At 55.5% G+C, this 19,030-nt stretch overlaps 2 protein-coding genes across 2 annotated transcripts; one reads left to right on the top strand and one right to left on the bottom strand.

The window, feature by feature from the left end:
- The first annotated feature begins 9,685 nt into the window (after positions 1–9,685).
- On the top strand, positions 9,686–15,118 carry RIIAD1 (regulatory subunit of type II PKA R-subunit domain containing 1). Its single transcript, XM_038769063.1, has 4 exons — positions 9,686–9,792; positions 11,040–11,116; positions 14,173–14,219; positions 14,376–15,118. Exons 1-4 carry the CDS (start codon positions 9,715–9,717, stop codon positions 14,447–14,449), a joined length of 276 nt encoding a protein of 91 aa, XP_038624991.1. The 5' UTR covers positions 9,686–9,714; the 3' UTR covers positions 14,450–15,118.
- Positions 13,860–18,448, bottom strand: MRPL9 (mitochondrial ribosomal protein L9). The gene is made up of 7 exons (XM_038769064.1): positions 18,347–18,448; positions 16,953–17,112; positions 15,377–15,501; positions 15,242–15,292; positions 14,938–15,039; positions 14,769–14,852; positions 13,860–14,678 (listed from the first exon to the last, which is right to left on the bottom strand). The coding sequence occupies exons 1-7, from the start codon at positions 18,446–18,448 to the stop codon at positions 14,514–14,516; spliced, it is 789 nt and encodes a 262-aa protein (XP_038624992.1). The 3' UTR covers positions 13,860–14,513.
- Positions 18,449–19,030: the final 582 nt, after the last annotated feature.

Genomic DNA, 19,030 nt, shown 5'->3' on the forward strand with positions numbered 1-19,030 from the left:
AACGCCCCCCGCCCACCCCCTCCTTCCTCCTCCTCCTCCTCCTCCTCCTCCTCTTCCCCCCGCCCCCATGGCAGCGGTGATGTCAGCCCCGGGGGCCGAATGAAAATTGCCAACCCTGGAGAGGGGCGCAGCGTGGAGGGCTGCCTTGCCCCGCCCCCCCCCACCCCCACCCCTCTCTTCAGGGCCGGCTGCTCGCCCCCCGACCTTCGACCCCCCCAAGCACGCGCTTTCTCCTTCGCGCTCGTGCCCGGGGTGTCCGGCCTCGGCCGGGGAATTTTTAGACGAGCCCTAAACGAAGGAGGCCTATTGTTGCGGGGGGCGGGAGGGGGAGGCTGGAGCTGTCCCCGGTGCTGTTGCCCCCTGCCCCTGGAGGAGGAGGAGGAGGAGGAAAGAGGAGGAGGAGGAAAGAGGAGGAAGTAGAGGAGAAGCAGGAGGAGGAAGAGAGGAGAAAGAGGAGAAGCTGGAGGAGGAGGAAGAAGAGGAGGAGGAGGAGGAAGAGGAGGTGGAGGAAGAAGAGGAGGAGGAAGAGGAGGTGGTGCTGGAGGAGAAGCGAGAGGAGGGGATGCAGGAGGAGGAGGAGGAGGAGAAGCAGGAGAAGCAGGAGGAGGAAGAGAAGGAGGAGGAGGAGGAAGAGGAGGAAGTAGAGGAGAAGCAGGAGGAGGAAGAGAGGAGAAAGAGGAGAAGCTGGAGGAGGAGGAAGAAGAGGAAGTGGAGGAGAAGCAGGAGGAGGAGGAAGAAGAGGGGGATAAAGAGGAGAAGCAGGAGGAGGAGGAGGAAGAGGAGGAGGAAGAGGAGGAGGAAGTAGAGGAGAAGCAGGAGGAGGAAGAGGAGGTGGAGGAGAAGCAGGAGGAAGAAGAGGTGGAGGAGAAGCAGGAGGAAGAAGAGGAGGAGGAAGAGGAGGTGGTGCTGGAGGAGAAGCAAGGGGAGGGGATAGAGGAGGAGGAGAAGCAGGAGAAGCAGGAGGAGGAAGAGAAGGAGGAGGAGGAAGAGGAGGAAGTAGAGGAGAAGCAGGAGGAGGAAGAGAGGAGAAAGAGGAGAAGCTGGAGGAAGACGAAGAGGAGGAGAAGCAGGAGCAGGAAGAGGAGGAGGAAGAGGGGGAGAAAGAGGAGAAGCAGGAAGAGGAAGAGGAGGAGGAGGAAGAGAAAGTGGAGGAGAAGCAGGAGGAGGAGGAAGAGGGGGAGGAAGAGGAGAAGCAGGAAGAGGAAGAGAAGGAGGAGGAAGTAGAGGAGAAGCAGGAGGAGGAAGAGAGGAGAAAGAGGAGAAGCAGGAGGAGGAGGAAGAAGAGGAAGTGGAGGAGAAGCAGGAGGAGGAGGAAGAGGAGGAGGACGCGGGGGAGAAAGAGGAGAAGCAGGAAGAGGAAGAGGAGGAGGAGGAGGAAGAGGAGGAAGTAGAGGAGAAGCAGGAGGAGGAAGAGAGGAGAAAGAGGAGAAGCTGGAGGAGGAGGAAGAAGAGGAAGTGGAGGAGAAGCAGGAGGAGGAGGAAGAAGAGGAAGTGGAGGAGAAGCAGGAGGAGGAGGAAGAGGGGGAGGAAAAGGAGAAGTAGGAGGAGGAGGAAGAGGGGGAGAAGGAAGAGGAGGAAGAGGAGGAGGAAGTAGAGGAGAAGCTAGAGGAGGAAGAGGAGGTGGAGGAGAAGCAGGAGGAAGAAGAAGTGGAGGAGAAGCAGGAGGAAGAAGAGGAGGAGGAAGAGGAGGTGGTGCTGGAGGAGAAGCAAGGGGAGGGGATAGAGGAGGAGAAGCAGGAGGAGGAAGAGAAGGCGGAGGAGGAGGAAGAGGAGGAAGTAGAGGAGAAGCAGGAGGAAGAAGAGAGGAGAAAGAGGAAAAGCTGGAGGAGGAGGAAGAAGAGGAGGTGGAGGAGAAGCAGGAGGAGGAGGAAGAAGAGGTGGAGGAGAAGGAGAAGGAGAAAGAGAAGGAGGAAGAGGGGGAGAAAGGAGAAGCAGGAGGAGGAGGAAGAAGAGGAGGAGGAGGAGAAGCAGGAGGAGGAAGAGCAGGAGGAGGAAGAGAGGAGAAAGAGGAGAAGCAGGAGGAGGAGGAAGAAGAGGAAGTGGAGGAGAAGCAGGAGGAGGAGGAAGACGGGGAGGAAAAGGAGAAGCAGGAGGAGGAGGAAGAGGGGGAGGAAAAGGAGAAGCAGGAGGAGGAGGAAGAAGAGGAGGAGGAGGAGAAGCAGGAGGAGGAAGAGCAGGAGGAGGAAGAGAGGAGAAAGAGGAGAAGCAGGAGGAGGAGGAAGAAGAGGAAGTGGAGGAGAAGCAGGAGGAGGAGGAAGACGGGGAGGAAAAGGAGAAGCAGGAGGAGGAGGAAGAGGGGGAGGAAAAGGAGAAGCAGGAGGAGGAGGAAGAAGAGGAGAAGGAAGAAGAGGAAGAGGAAGTAGAGGAGAAGCTAGAGGAGGAAGAGGAGGTGGAGGAGAAGCAGGAGGAAGAAGAGGAGGAGGAAGAGGAGGTGGTGCTGGAGGAGAAGCAAGGGGAGGGGATAGAGGAGGAGAAGCAGGAGGAGGAAGAGAAGGCGGAGGAGGAGGAAGAGGAGGAAGTAGAGGAGAAGCAGGAGGAAGAAGAGAGGAGAAAGAGGAAAAGCTGGAGGAGGAGGAAGAAGAGGAGGTGGAGGAGAAGCAGGAGGAGGAGGAAGAAGAGGTGGAGGAGAAGGAGAAGGAGAAAGAGAAGGAGGAAGAGGGGGAGAAAGGAGAAGCAGGAGGAGGAGGAAGAAGAGGAGGAGGAGGAGAAGCAGGAGGAGGAGGAAGAAGAGGTGGAGGAGGAGGAGGAAGTAGAGGAGAAGCAGGAGGAGGAAGAGGAAGGAGAGGAGGTGCAGGACAAGCAGGAGGAGGAAGAGGAGGAGGGAGAGGAGGAGGAGGAAGAGGAGGTGGAAGAGAAGCAGGAGGAAGAAGAGGAGGAGGAAGAGGAGGTGGTGCTGGAGGAGAAGCAAGGGGAGGGGATGCAGGAGAAGGAAGAGGAGGAGGAGGAAGAGGAGAAGCAGGAAGGGGAGGAGAAAAGAGGAGAAGCAGGAAGAGGAGGAGGAAGAGGAGAAGCAGGAGGAAGAGGAGGAGCAGGAGGAATAATAATGACATTTGTTAAGCGTTTACTCTGTGCAAAGCACTGTTCTAAGAGCTGGGGTAGATACAAGGTAATCAGGTTGTCCCAGGTGGGGCTTACAGTCCAAATCCCCATTTTACAGATGAGGTAACTGAGGCCCAGAGAAGTTTGGTGGCTTGCCCAAGGCCAAACAACAGACAAGTGGTGGAGCCGGGGTGAGAACCCATGGCCTCTGACTCTCAAACCCGGGCATTTTCCACTAAGCCACGCTGCTTAGTGGAATAGGAAGGCGTGCGAGGGGGGAGGAAGGGCAGAAAGGATAGGAAGAGGAGGAGGAGGAGCAGGAGGAGGAGGAGGAAGAAGAGAGGGAGGAGGAGGAAGAAGAGAAGGAGGAGGTGGAGGAGACCCCTGGAGAAGAGAAGGAGGGAGAGAAGGGGCGGTGGGTAGGGGGAAGGGGAGGGGCGTGGATTGGGGAAAGGGAGGGGACAGGGATGGGGAGATGAGGAGAAGGGAGGAATCGGAGGGATAGGGTGGATTGGGGAAAGGGAGGGGACAGGGATGGGGAGATGAGGAGAAGGGAGGAATCGGAGGGATAGGATGGCCGGGGAAGGGGGGCCTTGGAGGAAGAGAGGTAGAGGCCGGTGTGGGGGAGAGGGAGGGGGAAGAAGGGGATGAGCTGGGAAGGGGGAGGGTCGACGGACGAGGGAGGACGGGGGTCAGGCAGGGGAGGGATTGAGGAGGGGTGGGATGGAGGTGGGAGAGATTTAGGGTACGGGAGAGGGGAGCAGGAGGGTTAGGGTGAATTGATGAAGACGGCGGGCAGACTCACTGTGGGAAGAAACGTACCCCAAATTTCCATTTATCTTCTTTCCCAGGGATTCCCCCAATTTTCCCCAAACGAAGGCCTAGTCCAGACAACCCCCCACTTCCCCAAATCCCCTCTAGATGAGTCCTGTCCCCTGCCCCGCCTCATGCAGACCCCTGCAGCGTGGCTCAGTGGAAAGAGCCCGGGCTTGGGAGTCAGAGGTCATGGGTTCAAATCCCGGCTCCGCCAAGCGTCAGCTGTGTGACTTTGGGCAAGTCACTTCACTTCCCTGGGCCTCAGTTACCTCATTTGTAAAAGGGGGATTAAGACTGTTAGCCCCCCGTGGGGCAACCCGATCACCTTGTAACCTCCCCAGGGCTTGGAACAGTGCTTTGTATATAGTAAGCACTTAATAAATGTCATCATTATTATTATTTATTATCCAGGTGGGGTACGAGGAGATTTTGATTCCCGTCAGAGATGGATGGCAGGTGGAGGTGGGGGAGGGGGTAAGGGGAGGAGATGGGGGGGGTGCAGGCTGGGCTGGTGGGAGGAACGGGATGGGGATGAGAAGAAAAAGTGAGAGTGCCCCCACCCCCCTCCCAGATACTTTCCCCTCCCGCCTGTGGACCACCCACCTACCCCCCTCTTTCCCACTCTCCCCCTAATCGGATCTTCGTATTTAAGGAGCTGCTAAACCGGATCATCTGGGATAGGGGAAGAAGGGGGAGAAGTGTCAGGCTGGGGTCCAGGCCTGGGAAGACTTCCTGGAGGAGGAGCAGAAGGAGGAAAGAAGGGGCAGGGCAGGCAGCTAATCTGTTATTAAGGATTTGACTAGCTCAGAAAGCAGCCTTGGGGGAGGGAATTTGGGGAAGGAAGAAGTGGATGGCTTTTCCCGGTCTGTCTCCCGATTGGCCCAGGAATCCCTGTGATTGACAGCTGATGCCTGGTCTGGGGGATTTATTCATTCAATCATATTTATTGAGCGCTTACTGTGTGCAGAGCACTGCACTAAGCGCTTGGGAAGTCCAAGTTGGCAACATATAGAGATGGTACCTACCCAACAGTGGGCTCACAGTCTAGAAGGGGGAGACAGAGTACAAAACAAAACGTATTAACAAAATAAAATAAATAGAATAAATATGTACAAATAAAATAGAGTAATAAATACGTACAAACATATATACAGGTGCTGTGGGGAGGGGAAGGAGGTAAGGCGGGGGGGAGGGAAAGAGGAAGGAGGGGGCTCAGTGTGGGAAGGCCTCCTGGAGGAGGTGAGCTCTCAGTAGGGCCTTGAAGAGAGGAAGAGAGCTGGATGTGGGAAGGGAGGGCATTCCAGGCCAGGGGGAGGACGTGGGCCGGGGGTCGATGGCGGGACAGGCGAGAACGAGGAATAGTGAGGAGATTAGCGACAGAGGAGTGGAGGGTGTGGGCTGGGCTGGAGAAGGAGAGAAGGGAGGTGAGGTAGGAGGGGGGTGAGGTGATGGACAGCCTTGAAGCCCAGGGTGAGGAGTTTCTGCCTGATGCGCAGATTGATTGGTAGCCACTGGAGATTATTGAGGAGGGGAGTAACATGCCCAGAGCGTTTCTGGACAAAGATAATCCGGGCAGCAGCATGAAGTATGGATTGAAGTGGGGAGAGACACGAGGATGGGAGATCAGAGAGAAGGCTGATACAGTAATCCAGACGGGATAGGATGAGAGCTTGAACGAGCAGGGTAGCGGTTTGGATGGAGAGGAAAGGGCGGATCTTGGCGATGTTGCGGAGGTGAGACCGGCAGGTTTTGGGGACGGCTTGGATGTGAGGGGTGAACGAGAGAGCGGAGTCGAGGATGACACCAAGGTTGCGGGCTTGGGAGACGGGAAGGATGGTAGTGCCGTCAACAGTGATGAGAAAGCCAGGGAGAGGGAGGGAAGACAAGGAGTTCAGTCTTGATGATGATGGCATTTATTAATAAGCGCTTACTATGTGCAAAGCACTGTTCTAAGCGCTGGGGAGGTCACAAGGTGATCAGGTTGTCCCACGGGGGGCTCACCGTCTTAATCCCCATTTTACAGATGAGGTAACTGAGGAACAGAGAAGTTAAGTCACTGGCCCAAAGCCACAGAGCTGGCAAGTGGCGAAGCTGGGATAGTAAGCGCTTAATAAATGCCGTCATTATTATTATTTTTAGACTGTGAGCCCACTGTTGGATAGGGACTGTCCCTATATGTTGCCAATTTGTACTTCCCAAGCGCTTAGTACAGTGCTCTGCACACAGTAAGCGCTCAATAAATACGATCGATGATGATGATGTCACCTCCCCAGCGCTTAGAACAGTGCTTTGCACATAGGAAGCGCTTAATAAATGCCATCATTATTATTATTATACCGTCATCGTTATTATGATTACGAGGTTTATGGCCGTGGCAGGGCGGGGCGAAGTGAGACGGGTGGGCAACGGACCGCCCCGGGAAAGCAGTCGTCCATGAGCTGACTTCATGGGATTGAGGGATTTGTTAAGCGCTTACTGTATGCCAGGCACTGTACTGAGCTCTGAGGTGCAGACAAGCGAATCGGGTTGGACACGATCCTTGTCATCACCACCATCAATCGTATTTATTGAGCGCTTACTATGTGCAGAGCACTGGACTAAGCGCTTGGGAAGTCCAAATTGGCAACGTATAGAGACAGTCCCTACCCGACAGTGGGCTCACAGTCTAAAAGGGGGAGACGGAGAACAAAACCAAACATACTAACAAAATAAAATAAATAGGATAGCTATGTACAAGTAAAATAAATAAATAGAGTAATAAATATGTACAAACGTATATCCAGGTGCTGTGGGGAAGGGAAGGAGGTAAGATGGGGGGGATGCAGAGGGGGCCGAGGGGGAGAGGAAGGAAGGGGCTCAGTCTGGGAAGGCCTCCACCACTTTTCAGCTGTGTGTCTTTGGGCAAGTCACTTAACTTCTCTGGGCCTCATCTGTAAAATGGGGATGAAGACTGTGAGACCCCCCTGACCACCTTGCTAACCTCCCCGGGGCTTAGAACAGTGCTTGGCACGTAGTAAGCGCTTAATAAATGCTATCATTATCATAAATGGCACAGCCGGGATTAGAACCCAGATCCTTCTGAATCCCGGGCCCGTGCTCTATCCACTGTGCCACGCTGCTCCTGGGACCATTGTAAATCCTAATGGCCTTGCCATTTTAAGTGTGATCTCCTCCTGCTTTTTCCGGAGGGTTCTGTTTTAGGGTTTGGCCCTGCAGTCATTAATTGTAGACCACCTCTTATGACAGCACTTTAAGATAGCACTTGTATATATTTGTACATATTTATTCTACTTGTACAGATTTACTACTCTGCTTTATTAATGATGTGCATATAGCTACAATTCTATTTATTCTAACTTTTGACACCTGTCTACATGTTTTATTTTGTTGTCTCTCTCCCCCTTCTAGACAGCACTGTAAGCTAGCACTTGTATATATTTGTACATATGTATTACTCTATTTATTAAACTTGTACATATTTACTACTCTATTTTGTTAATGATGTGCATATAGCTACAATTCTATTTATTCTAACTCTTGACACCTGTCTACATGTTTTGTTTTGTTGTCTGTCTCCCCCTTCTAGACAGCACTGTAAGCTAGCACTTGTATATATTTGTACATATTTATTACTCTATTTATTCTACTTGTACATATTTACTACTCTGCTTTATTAATGATGTGCATATAGGTACAATTCTATTTATTCTAACTTTTGACACCTGTCTACATGTTTTGTTTTGTTGTCTGCCTCCCCCTTCTAGACAGCACTGTAAGATAGCACTTGTATATATTTGTACATATGTATTACTCTATTTATTCTACTTGTACAGATTTACTACTCTGTTTTATTAATGATGTGCATATAGGTACAATTCTATTTATTCTAACTTTTGACACCTATCTACATGTTTTGTTTTGTTGTCCGCCTCCCCCTTCTAGACAGCACTGTAAGCTAGCACTTGTATATATTTGTACATATGTATTACTCTATTTATTCTACTTGTACATATTTACTACTCTTATTAATGATGTGCATATAGCTATAATTCTATTTATTCTAACTTTTGACACCTGTCTACATGTTTTGTTTTGTTGTCTGCCTCCCCCTTCTAGACAGCACTGTAAGCTAGCACTTGTATATATTTGTACATATGTATTACTCTATTTATTCTACTTGTACATATTTACTACTCTTGTTTTATTAATGATGTGCATATAGGTACAATTCTATTTATTCTAACTTTTGATACCTGTCTACATGTTTTGTTTTGTTGTCTGTCTTCTCCTCCTTCTAGACTGTGACCCCGTTGTTGGGTAAGGACCGTCTATATATATTGCCGACTTTTACTTCCCAAGCGCTTAGTACAGTGCTCTGCACACAGTAAGCGCTCAATAAATACGGTTGAATGAATGAATGAAGTTTGTGGGCGTGGCTAAACGATCGGGGGCGGGGAGAATAATAATAACAATAATGGTGGTATTTGTTAAGCGCTTACTATGTGCCAAGCACTGTTCTAAGCGCTGGGGGAGATACAAGGTCATCAGGTTGTCCCACATGGAGGTTCACAGTCTTCATCCGCATTTGACAGATGAGGGAACTGAGGCCCAGAGAAGTGAAGTGACTTGCCCAAGGTCACACAGCAGACAAGTGTTGGAGCGGGATTCGAACCAGCGACCTCTGACTCCCAAGCGCGGGCTCTTGCCACAGGGGCGGGGCTGTGGAGACGAAGTAACGTGGCTCAGTGGAAAAGAGCCCGGGTTTTGGAGTCAGGGGTCATGGGTTCAAATCCCAGCTCCGCCAATTGTCAGCTGGGTGACTTTGGGCCATTCACTTCACTGCTCTGGGCCTCAGTTCCCTCATCTGGAAAATGGGGATTAAGACTGTAAGCCCCCACCCCACCCCCAACCGTGGGACAACCTGATCATCTTGTAACCTCCCCATAGTTTAGAACAGTGCTTTGAACATAGTAAGCGCTTAATAAATGCCATCATTGTAAGTTTTCCCCTTCTAGACTGTGAGCCCGTTGTTGGGTAGGGACCGTCTCTATATGTTAATAATAATAATAATAATGGCATTTATTAAGCGCTTACTATGTGCAAAGCACTGTTCTAAGCACTTAGCCAACTTGTACTGCCAACTTGTATTTCCCAAGCGCTTAGTACAGTGCTCTGCACACAGTAAGCGCTCAAAGCCTCCTCCTCCCCCTCCCCCTCCTCCCCCTTTCCACCCCCACGCCTTACCTCCTTCCCTTCCCCACAGCACCTGTATGTATGTATATATGTTTGTACGTATTTATTACTATTTATTTATTTATTTTACTTGTACATATTTATTCTATTTTATTCTGTTAATACGTTTTGTTTTGTCGCCTGCCTCCCCCTTCTAGACTGTGAGCCCGCTGTTGGGTAGGGACTGTCTCTAGATGTTGCCAAGTTGGACTTCCCAAGCACTTCGTCCGGTGCTCTGCACACAGTAAGCGCTCAATAAATACGATTGAATGAATGAATGAATGTATTTATTTTACTTGTACATATTTATTCTACTTATTTTATTAATATGTTTTGTTTTGTCGTCTGTCTCCCCCTTCTAGACTGTGAGCCCGCTGTTGGGTAGGGACCGTCTCTAGATGTTGCCCACTTGGACTTCCCAAGCGCTTAGTCCGGTGCTCTGCACGCAGTAAGCGCTCGATAAACACGATTGATTGATTGATTGATTGAATGAATGAATGAATGGGGGCGGGCCTGAGGAGGCGGGTGGAAGGCAGTGATGGAGAGAGGGAGGGAGGGATGGAGGAGACGGGGTTCTGAGGGCGGGGCCGTCGCTGCGCGACCGTTGCCCCGGGCGACGGCGAGAAGATGGCGACGGCCCCAGTGTTGGGGTCGGATCCGGGGGCTCTGAGCGCGGAGCAGCAACAGGAGCTGAGGAACTTCAAGGTGGGAACCAGCCCCCCCCGGCCCCGTACCCCCCCGATGGGGTCTGAGCCCTCCAGAGACCGAGGGGGGCCGTCCCCCGCCCCCCCACCCCAACACAAAGAGGCCTAGGCCTGGACCTCCCAATAATGATAGCATTTATTAAGCGCTTACTACGTGCCAAGCACTGCTCTAAGCCCTGGGGAGGTTAGCAAGGTGATCAGGTTGCCCCACGGGGGGGGGCTCACAGTCTTCATCCCCATTTTACAGATGAGGCCCAGAGAAGTTAAGTGACTTGCCCAAAGACACACAGCTGAAAAGTGGTGGAGGCCTTCCCAGACTGAGCCCCTTCCTTCCTCTCCCCCTCTCCACCCCACCATCTTACCTCCTCCTCTTCCCCACAGCACCTGTATATATGTATATATGTTTGTACAGATTTGTTACTCTATTTTTATTTATTTTACTTGTACATATCTATTCTATTTATTTTATTTTGTTAGTATGTTTGGTTTTGTTCTCTGTCTCCCCCTTTTAGACTGTGAGCCTACTGTTGGGTAGGGACTGTCTCCATATGTTGCCAGCTTGTACTTCCCAAGCGCTTAGTGAGGGTGACCCCCTCACCCCAGTGTCCCTCCATCGAAGGGATGATGGTTTGGGGGTCCCCCTCCCCCAGCATATTCCCCTTCCCTGGGGCAGGGTCCAATTCGTACTTGGAGAGGTGACCCGCTGTTGTGTAGGGACCGTCTCTAGATGTTGCCAATTTGCACTTCCCAAGCGCTTAGTACAGTGCTCTGCACACAGTAAGCGCTCAACCTGTCCACATGTTTTGTTTTGTTGTCTGTCTCCCCCTTCTCGACTGTGAGCCCACTGTTGGGTAGGGGCCGTCTCTATACGTTGCCAACTTGGACTTCCCAAGCGCTTAGTAGAGTGCTCTGCACACATTAAGTGCTCAATAAATACGATTGAATGAATGAATACGATTGAGTGAATGAATAAATACGATTGAATGACTGAATGAGCGCGACCCCCGCTCCGCTGGCTTTGGAGTCAGAGGTCGTGGGTTCGAATCCCGCTCCACCACGTGTCTGCTGTGTGACCTTGGGCAAGCCACTTAACTTCTGAGCCTCAGTTCCCTCATCTGTAAAATGGGGATGAAGACTGTGAGCCCCACGTGGGGCAACTTGATCACCTTGGATCGCCCCCAGCGCTTAGAACAGTGCTTTGCACATAGTAAGCGCTTAACAAATGCCATTATTATTATTAATTATTAGATCAGCACACGGATCGCCAACGAGCGCTACCTACGGACTCACCGGGACGTGGCGCTGCTCATCGGCGGCTTCCTCAGGTGAGAGACGACCGCCCCCTGGTGGCCGGTCCGAGGGCGACCACCATCCTCCGCCCCCTGGTGGCCGGCCCAGGGGCGGCAGCCGTCCACCGCCCCCTGGTGGCCGGTCCAGGGGCGACAGCCGTTCACTGCTCCCCGGTGGCCGGCCCAGGGGCGACCACCATCCTCCGCCCCCTGGTGGCCGGCCCAGGGGCGACAGCCGTCCACTGCCCCCTGGTGGCCGGCCCAGGGGCGACCACCATCCTCCGCCCCCTTAGTGGCCGGCCCAGCGGCGGCAGCCGTCCACCGCCCCCTGCTGGCCGGCCCAGGGGCGACAGCCGTTCACTGCTCCCCGGTGGCCACCCCATGCACTGCCCCCTGGTGGCCGGCCCAAGGGCGACCACCATCCTCCGCCCCCTAGTGGCCGGCCCAAGGGCGACAGCCGTTCGCTGCTTCCCGGTGGCCACCCCATCCACCGCCCCCTGGTGGCCGGCCCAAGGGCGACCACCATCCTCCGCCCCCTAATGGCCGGCCCAGGGGCGACAGCCGTTCACTGCTCCCCGGTGGCCACCCCAAGGCCCGTCCTCTGCCCCCTGGTGGCCGGCCCAGGGGCGACAGCCGTTTACTGCCCCCTGGTGGCCGGCCCAGGGGCGACCACCATCCTCCGCCCCCTTAGTGGCCGGCCCCAGCGGCGGCAGCCGTCCACCGCCCCCTGCTGGCCGGCCCAGGGGCGACAGCCGTTCACTGCTCCCCGGTGGCCACCCCATGCACTGCCCCCTGGTGGCCGGCCCAAGGGCGACCACCATCCTCCGCCCCCTAATGGCCGGTCCAAGAGCGACAGCCGTTCACAGCTTCCCTGTGGCCACCCCAAGGGCGACCGCCGTCCTCTGCCCCCTGGTGGCCGGCCCAGGGGCGACAGCCGTTCACCGCCCCCTGGTGACCGGCCCAGGGGCAACCACCATCCTCCGCCCCCTGGTGGCCGGCCCAAGGGCGACCACCATCCTCCGCCCACTAGTGGCCGGCCCAAGGGCGACCGCCGTCCTCTGCCCCCTGGTGGCCGGCCCAGGGGAGACAGCCGTTCACCGCCCCCTGGTGGCCGGCCCAGGGGCGACCACCATCCTCTGCCCCCCAGTGGCCGGCCCAGGGTCGACAGCCGCCCTCTGTCCCCTGGCAACAGCTGTTCACTGCTCCCCGGTGGCTTCCGGCTGCCGCCCCCTGCTGGCCAGACCAGCTGCGACCACACACCGCCGCCCCCTGCAGGCCGGCTCAGGAGCGACCGCCGTCCACCGCCCCCTGCTGGCCGGCCCAGGGGCGACAGCCATCCACCGTTCCCTGGTGGCCACCCCATCCCCCACCCCCTTGTGGCCGGCCCAAGGACGACCACCGTCCTCCCTCCCCTGGTGTCTGGCCCAGGGGCGACAGCCATCCACCGCCCCCCGGTGTCCGGCCCAGGGGCGACAGCCATTCACTGCTCCCCAGTGGCCACCCCCTCCCCCTTGTGGCCGGCCCAAAGGCGACCACCCTCCTCCGGTGACTGGCCCAGGGGCAACCGCCGTTCACTGCTTCCCGGTGGCCACCCCATCCCCTGCTCCCTTGTGGCCGGCCCAGGGGCGACCGCCGTCCATCCTGTCCTGGTGGCCCAGCCGTTCACTGCACCCAGGTGGCGTCCGGCTGCCGCCCCCTGCTGGCCGGCCCAGTGGCGACCGCCGACCACCGCCCCCTGCTGGCCGGCCCAGGGGCAACCGCCGTCCTTCACCCCCTGGTGGCTGGCCCAGCGGCGACCTCTGCCCCCTGGTGGCCGGCTCAGGAGTGACAGCCGCTCACAGATCCCTGGTGGCCACCCCATTCACCGCCCCCTGGTGGCCGGCCCAGGGGTGACCCCTGTGTTCTGCCCCCTTGTAAGCATAGTAATGATGGCATTTGTTAAGCGCTTACTATGTGCCAAGCACTGTTCTAAGCGCCAGGGAGATGCAAGGTAATCAGGTTGCCCCACATGGGGCTCACAGTCTTAATCCCCATTTTACAGATGAGGTGACTGAGGCCCAGAGAAGTGACTTGCCCAAAGTCACCCAGCTGACAAGTGGCAGAGCTGGGATTAGAACCCACGACCTGTGACTCCCAAGCTCGCGTTCTTCCCACTGAGCCATGCTGCTTCTCATGGCAGACCCTCGCTGGGGGCGAGCAGGTCTTGACGCCAGACCTCCTGTGGACCTGATCCGTAGATCTCAAAGTCAGGCAGAAGCCCTCGGCCCGGCGTCCTCACCCACCCTCCACAGTGGGGGTGACGCCAGCCAGAGAGCCCGGGGCGACGGACTTGAGCCACGGGGCCCAGGGAGGGGCAGAAACCCAGATCAGCCCAGGGGAGGGGAACTTAATCTACTTGGGGAAAGGGTTCACGGCTATTTACTGAATACCTACTGTGTAGAACATCTCACAGACTGGAGAGAGCCCAGATGTAAGGAGAGAATTGGCAAGGGGCTTTGATGCCAGCGGGGGGAAGAGGACCCGCTCAATGGGGAAGGAAAAGGAATCCACTAGAGGAATGGTCTGGGGATGGATGATGAAGAGTTTCGTTTGAGACATTAAGAACCGAGCACTGAAAAACAGCAAGGCGTAGTTGATAAAGCACGGGCCTGGGAGACAGGTCATAGGTTCTAATCCCAGCTCTGACGCTGCATCTCAATAAATACCATATATACCATACAATAAATGCCAAAACCAAACAACCCCCCCCACCCCCAACTGAAACAGAGTGAGAAGGAGAGACCAGAGAACCAAGCTTTTACTGTGCCAGTCCGACAGAGGTTATTTGGTTCCATTCTTTGCCAGCTTGCGGGCAAGAAACTACCTAGCTTAGGGAGGACGGACAACTGACCTGTCCTCTGGGGTGCCCAGACGCCGTGAGGCCTCCAGAGCTAGTGGTTCTGCCGGTCCGAAAGTCCTGCCTTGTATCCGACTGCACTCCCTCCTGCTGCCGCGGGCCGCCCACCCGCCCTGAGTAGCAGCACACGCATGTGTACACACGGACACACGCATAGGGACTGATCCCATTCCTTTCCTTTCCCCTCCCCATCCAGGGCCATCCTGCTGAAGAGGCCAGAAAACGTCCCGGAGTTTGCCGCAGGTGAGGGGGTGAGGGGCTGCGGGTGTGCCCCCCATGCCATGACGGCATCTGGGAAGTCCCGGTACCTGGGTTCTGTCCTGCCCGGGCGGGTGGGTGGATGTGTGTGCGTGCCCTGATCTTAATGTGTCCCCTCTGTCACCCCACCACCGGTCACAGACTACTTCACGGACCCCGAGCTCCCCGGGCGGCTGCAGGCCCAGCTGGCCCTGAGAGAGGGACGGGCCCAGTAGGGGACACGACAGCGTCCCGGCCCGGAAGACCGACGTCCCCTCCCCGGTGGGGACAGAGCGCCGTTTATTGGGGGCTGGGCTGGGCGGGCGCAGGAGGGGAGGGGGACGGAGAGGCCGGGCCCTCCAGCAGGGCCTGCTGCCGGGCCAGCCACTGCTTGCGCCTCTTGGTCTTGGGCCGCTCAAAGTTCACCACGGACATGGGCACCCGGACGGTGTCGAGGCCATTCACCTGCGGGCCGGACGGCACCGAGACACGTGGGAGGGGGTCCCCGGCCGTCCCCCTCCCCAGCCTCGCCCCGCGGCTACCCGGGGTACTGACCGTCACTTCGCACCAGTACTCGCCCCAGCGCGTGATCTTCTCCTCTGGAAGGCGAAGCGTGTGCGGCGCCACCACCACGCCGAGCTGCGAGGGGGCCGAGTCGGTGGTCGTGGGGGGGGACCCCACCCGCGCCCCTCCCCGGGACCCCTCCGCACCCCCCGGAGCTCACGTTCTTGAAGAATTGGCGGCAGACGATCTCGGGACTCAGCTCCCACACCACGTTGTTCTTCATGCCCACCTCGAGGCGGGCGCTCTTCAGAAATTTCACCGTCTGTAGGGGCATGGTGGGGGGGGCGTGAGACCGTCTGCTCCCCCCACCCACCCCGCTCAAGAAAACCATTCGAAACCTCTCTGGGTGTCCCTGCGTCCCGCCGGGAGCGCCGTGGGGATGGAGGATGGGCCATCGGGCAGCAGCCTCGGACCCCCCCCGGACCCCCCACACCCACCGACCGCGGGGCCCCTCACCCACTCACCAACTCGCCCACTTTGGTCTGGATCTTCTCCAGTTTCCCCTCCTGCCGCAGCTGTAGGGGGACGGATGAAGAGACGTGGGAATGGGGAAGGGGTAACACCCACCCCCCACTCTGCCTCCTCCGGCGCCCGCTCACCCGGTTCTCCTCCTCAAAGATGCGCTTGTTCTCAGGGGAGGGGTACACAGCCAGGCCCTGGGGAAGCAAATGATTGCGCCCCAGGGACTTCTTCACAAAGACCGTGTCACCCCGGACGCCCAGCTCTGGGGGAAGGAGACAGAGGTGCCATTCATTGTCCGGTGGGTGCTCACCCTGTGCCGAGCGTCGTACTAAGCGCCGGGGTAGACACAACCCCATCGGGGTTGGGATCCCAACTGGCATCGTCCCATCCCAAATGGGGCTCGCGGTCTAAGTAGGAGGAAGAACAGGTATCGAACCCCCGGTTTGGACATGAGGAAAATGATGGTACTCGTTCAGCGCTTACGACGAGTCGAGCACTGTCCTAAGCGCTGTGGAGATATGATCTGATCAGGTTGGACCGAAGCAGACAGAAGTGAAGCGACAGGCGGGGATGAGAACCCGGGTCCCCACTCCCAGGCCTGGGCGCTTTCCGCTGGGCCACGTTAGCCCACGCCTACGTCAACACGGGCTTGGGAGTCAGAGGTCACGGGTTCTAATCCCGGCTCCGCCGCTTGTCGGCCGTGTGACCTCGGGCAAGCCGCTTCTCTGTGCCTCAGTGACATCACTGTCAAATGGGGATTAAGACTGTGAGCCCCTCGTGGGACAACCTGATTACCTTGTATCTACCCCAGCACTCAGCACAGTGCTTGGCACATAGTAAATAATAATAATAATAATAATGGCATTTATTAAGAACTTACTATGGGGAAAGCACTGTCCTAAGTGCTGGGGGAGGTTACAAGATGATCAGGTCATCCCACGGGGGGCTCACAGTTTTAATCCCCATTTTACAGACGAGGGAACTGAGGCATAGAGAGGTGAAGTGACTTGCCCAAAGTCACACAGCTGACAACTGGCGGGGCTTCTGCTTCTCTATAATGTTGGTATTTGGAAGCAGCGTGGCTCCGTGGAAAGAGCATGGGTTTGGGAGTCCGAGGTCATGGGTTCTAATCCTGGCTCTGCCAACTGTCAGCTGGGTGGCTTTGGGCAAGTCACTTCACTTCTCTGGACCTCAGTTGCCTCGTCTGTAAAATTGGGATTAAGACTGTGAACCCCATGGGGAACAACCTGATTTCCTTGTATCCCCCCCCAGTGCTTAGAACAGTGCTTGGCACACAGTAAGCGCTTAACAAAAGCCACCGTTATTATTATTATCATCAAGTGCGCAGCAAGAGACAGAAGTGAGACACCATCTAACTGTGAGATAAAGCAGCAAGGCGGGGACGATGGGGCGCCCATCCCCGGAGGGCAGCGTGGCTCGGTGGCAAGAGCCCGGGCTTGGGAGTCAGAGGTTGTGGGTTCTAATCCCGCCTCCGCCACTTGTCTGCTGTGTGACTTTGGGCAAGCCACTTCTCTGTGCCTCATCTGTCAAATGGGGATTAAGACTGTGAGCCCCTCGTGGGCCAACCCGATTACCTTGCAACTACCCCAGCGACTGGAAGAGTGCTTGGCACGGAGTAAGCGCTTAACAAATACCGCCATGACCATCATGGCCCGGGATGACCACTGGGCCCTCGCCCCGGCCCTGGCTCACCTTCCACGGACCGGGTGAGGATGAGCTCCATCTCGCCCGCGGGCGGGTGGGTGGGGACGCCTTCCACCAGCCGGTAGATCCGATGCCGCCGCTTCAGGTGCGGCTTCCGGCCCTCGGCCGCCAGCGGGACCTGCCACCAACGCTCCACCACCACCGTGCCCTGTGCCACGGGGAGAAGAACAACAACAGCAATTATTATAATCATATAGTATAATAATATTATTATTATGGTATTCCTTAAGCGCTTACGACGAACCAGGCACTATACTAAGCGCTGGGATGGGTACAAACATTGTGGCTCATCATCATCATCAATCGTATTTATTGAGCGCTTACGATGTGCAGAGCACTGTACTAAGCGCTTGGGAAATTGGCAACATCTAGAGACAGTCCCTACCCAACAGTGGGCTCACAGTCTAAAAGGGGGAGGCAGAGAACAAAACCAAACATACTAACAAAATAAAATAAATCATCATCATCATCAATCGTATTTATTGAGCGCTTACTATGTGCAGAGCACTGGACTAAGCGCTTGGGAAGTCCAAATTGGCAACATCTAGAGACAGTCCCCTACCCAACAGTGGGCCCACAGTCTAAAAGGGGGAGGCAGAGAACAAAACCAAACATACTAACAAAATAAAATAAATCATCATCATCATCAATCGTATTTATTGAGCGATTACTATGTGCAGAGCACTGGACTAAGCGCTTGGGAAGTCCAAATTGGCAACATCTAGAGACAGTCCCTACCCAACAGTGGGCCCACAGTCTAAAAGGGGGAGGCAGAGAACAAAACCAAACATACTAACAAAATAAAATAAATCATCATCATCATCAATCGTATTTATTGAGCGCTTACTATGTGCAGAGCACTGGACTAAGCGCTTGGGAAGTCCAAATTGGCAACATCTAGAGACAGTCCCTACCCAACAGTGGGCTCACAGTCTAAAAGGGGGAGGCAGAGAACAAAACCAAACATACTAGCAAAATAAAATAAATCATCATCATCATCAATCGTATTTATTGAGCGCTTACTATGTGCAGAGCACTGGACTAAGAGCTTGGGAAGTCCAAATTGGCAACATCTAGAGACAGTCCCTACCCAACAGTGGGCCCACTGTCTAAAAGGGGAGACAGAGAACAAAACCAAACGTAGTAACAAAATAAAATAAATAGGATAGATAGGTACAAGTAAAATAAACAGAGTAATAAATATGTACAAATGTATATACATCTATACAGGTGCTGTGGGGAAGGGAAGGAGGTAAGATGGGGGGGATGGAGAGGGAGAGGAAGGAGGGGGCTCAGTCTGGGAAGGCCTCCTGGAGGAGGTGAGCGCTCAGTAGGGCCTTGAAGGGAGGCCCTTCAATCAGTCGTATTTATTGAGCGCTTACCAGGGTCGGGGAGCGTTGTAGGCCCCGCTCCGGGACGGCGGCGATGGCGGTCGGCCCCCGCCTCAGCCCCCTCACCACACGCTCCACGCCCGCCCGCAGCATCCTCCTTCCCTCCCGCCCGCGCCGCGCGCCCCGGAAGGACCCCGCCGACCGGAAGCCAGGAAGGACCCCCGCCCCCGGGCTGCCCGCCGCGCGCCGGACCCAGAGAGCGCCCTCACCGCTCCTCCTCAGGGCTGCCCGACGCGCGCCTGCGCCAGATTGGGACACCAGCGCCCCCCATCTCGGGGAGGCCCGCAATCAATCAATCAATCAATCAATCGTATTTATTGAGCGCTTACTATGTGCAGAGCACTGTACTAAGCGCTTGGGAAGTACAAATTGGCATCACATAGAGACAGTCCCTACCCAACAGTGGGCTCACAGTCTAAAAGGGGGAGACAGAGAACAGAACCAAACATACCAACAAAATAAAATAAGTAGGATAGAAATGTACAAGTAAAATAAATAAATAAATAAATAAATAGAGTAATAAATATGTACAACCATATATACATATATACAGGTGCTGTGGGGAAGGGAAGGAGGTAAGACGGGGGGATGGAGAGGGGGACGAGGGGGAGAGGAAAGAAGGGGCTCAGTCTGGGAAGGCCTCCTGGAGGAGGTGAGCTCTTAGCAGGGCCTTGA

Source organism: Tachyglossus aculeatus, chromosome Y4 (assembly GCF_015852505.1).
Source record: "Tachyglossus aculeatus isolate mTacAcu1 chromosome Y4, mTacAcu1.pri, whole genome shotgun sequence".
Lineage (NCBI taxonomy): Eukaryota > Metazoa > Chordata > Mammalia > Monotremata > Tachyglossidae > Tachyglossus > Tachyglossus aculeatus.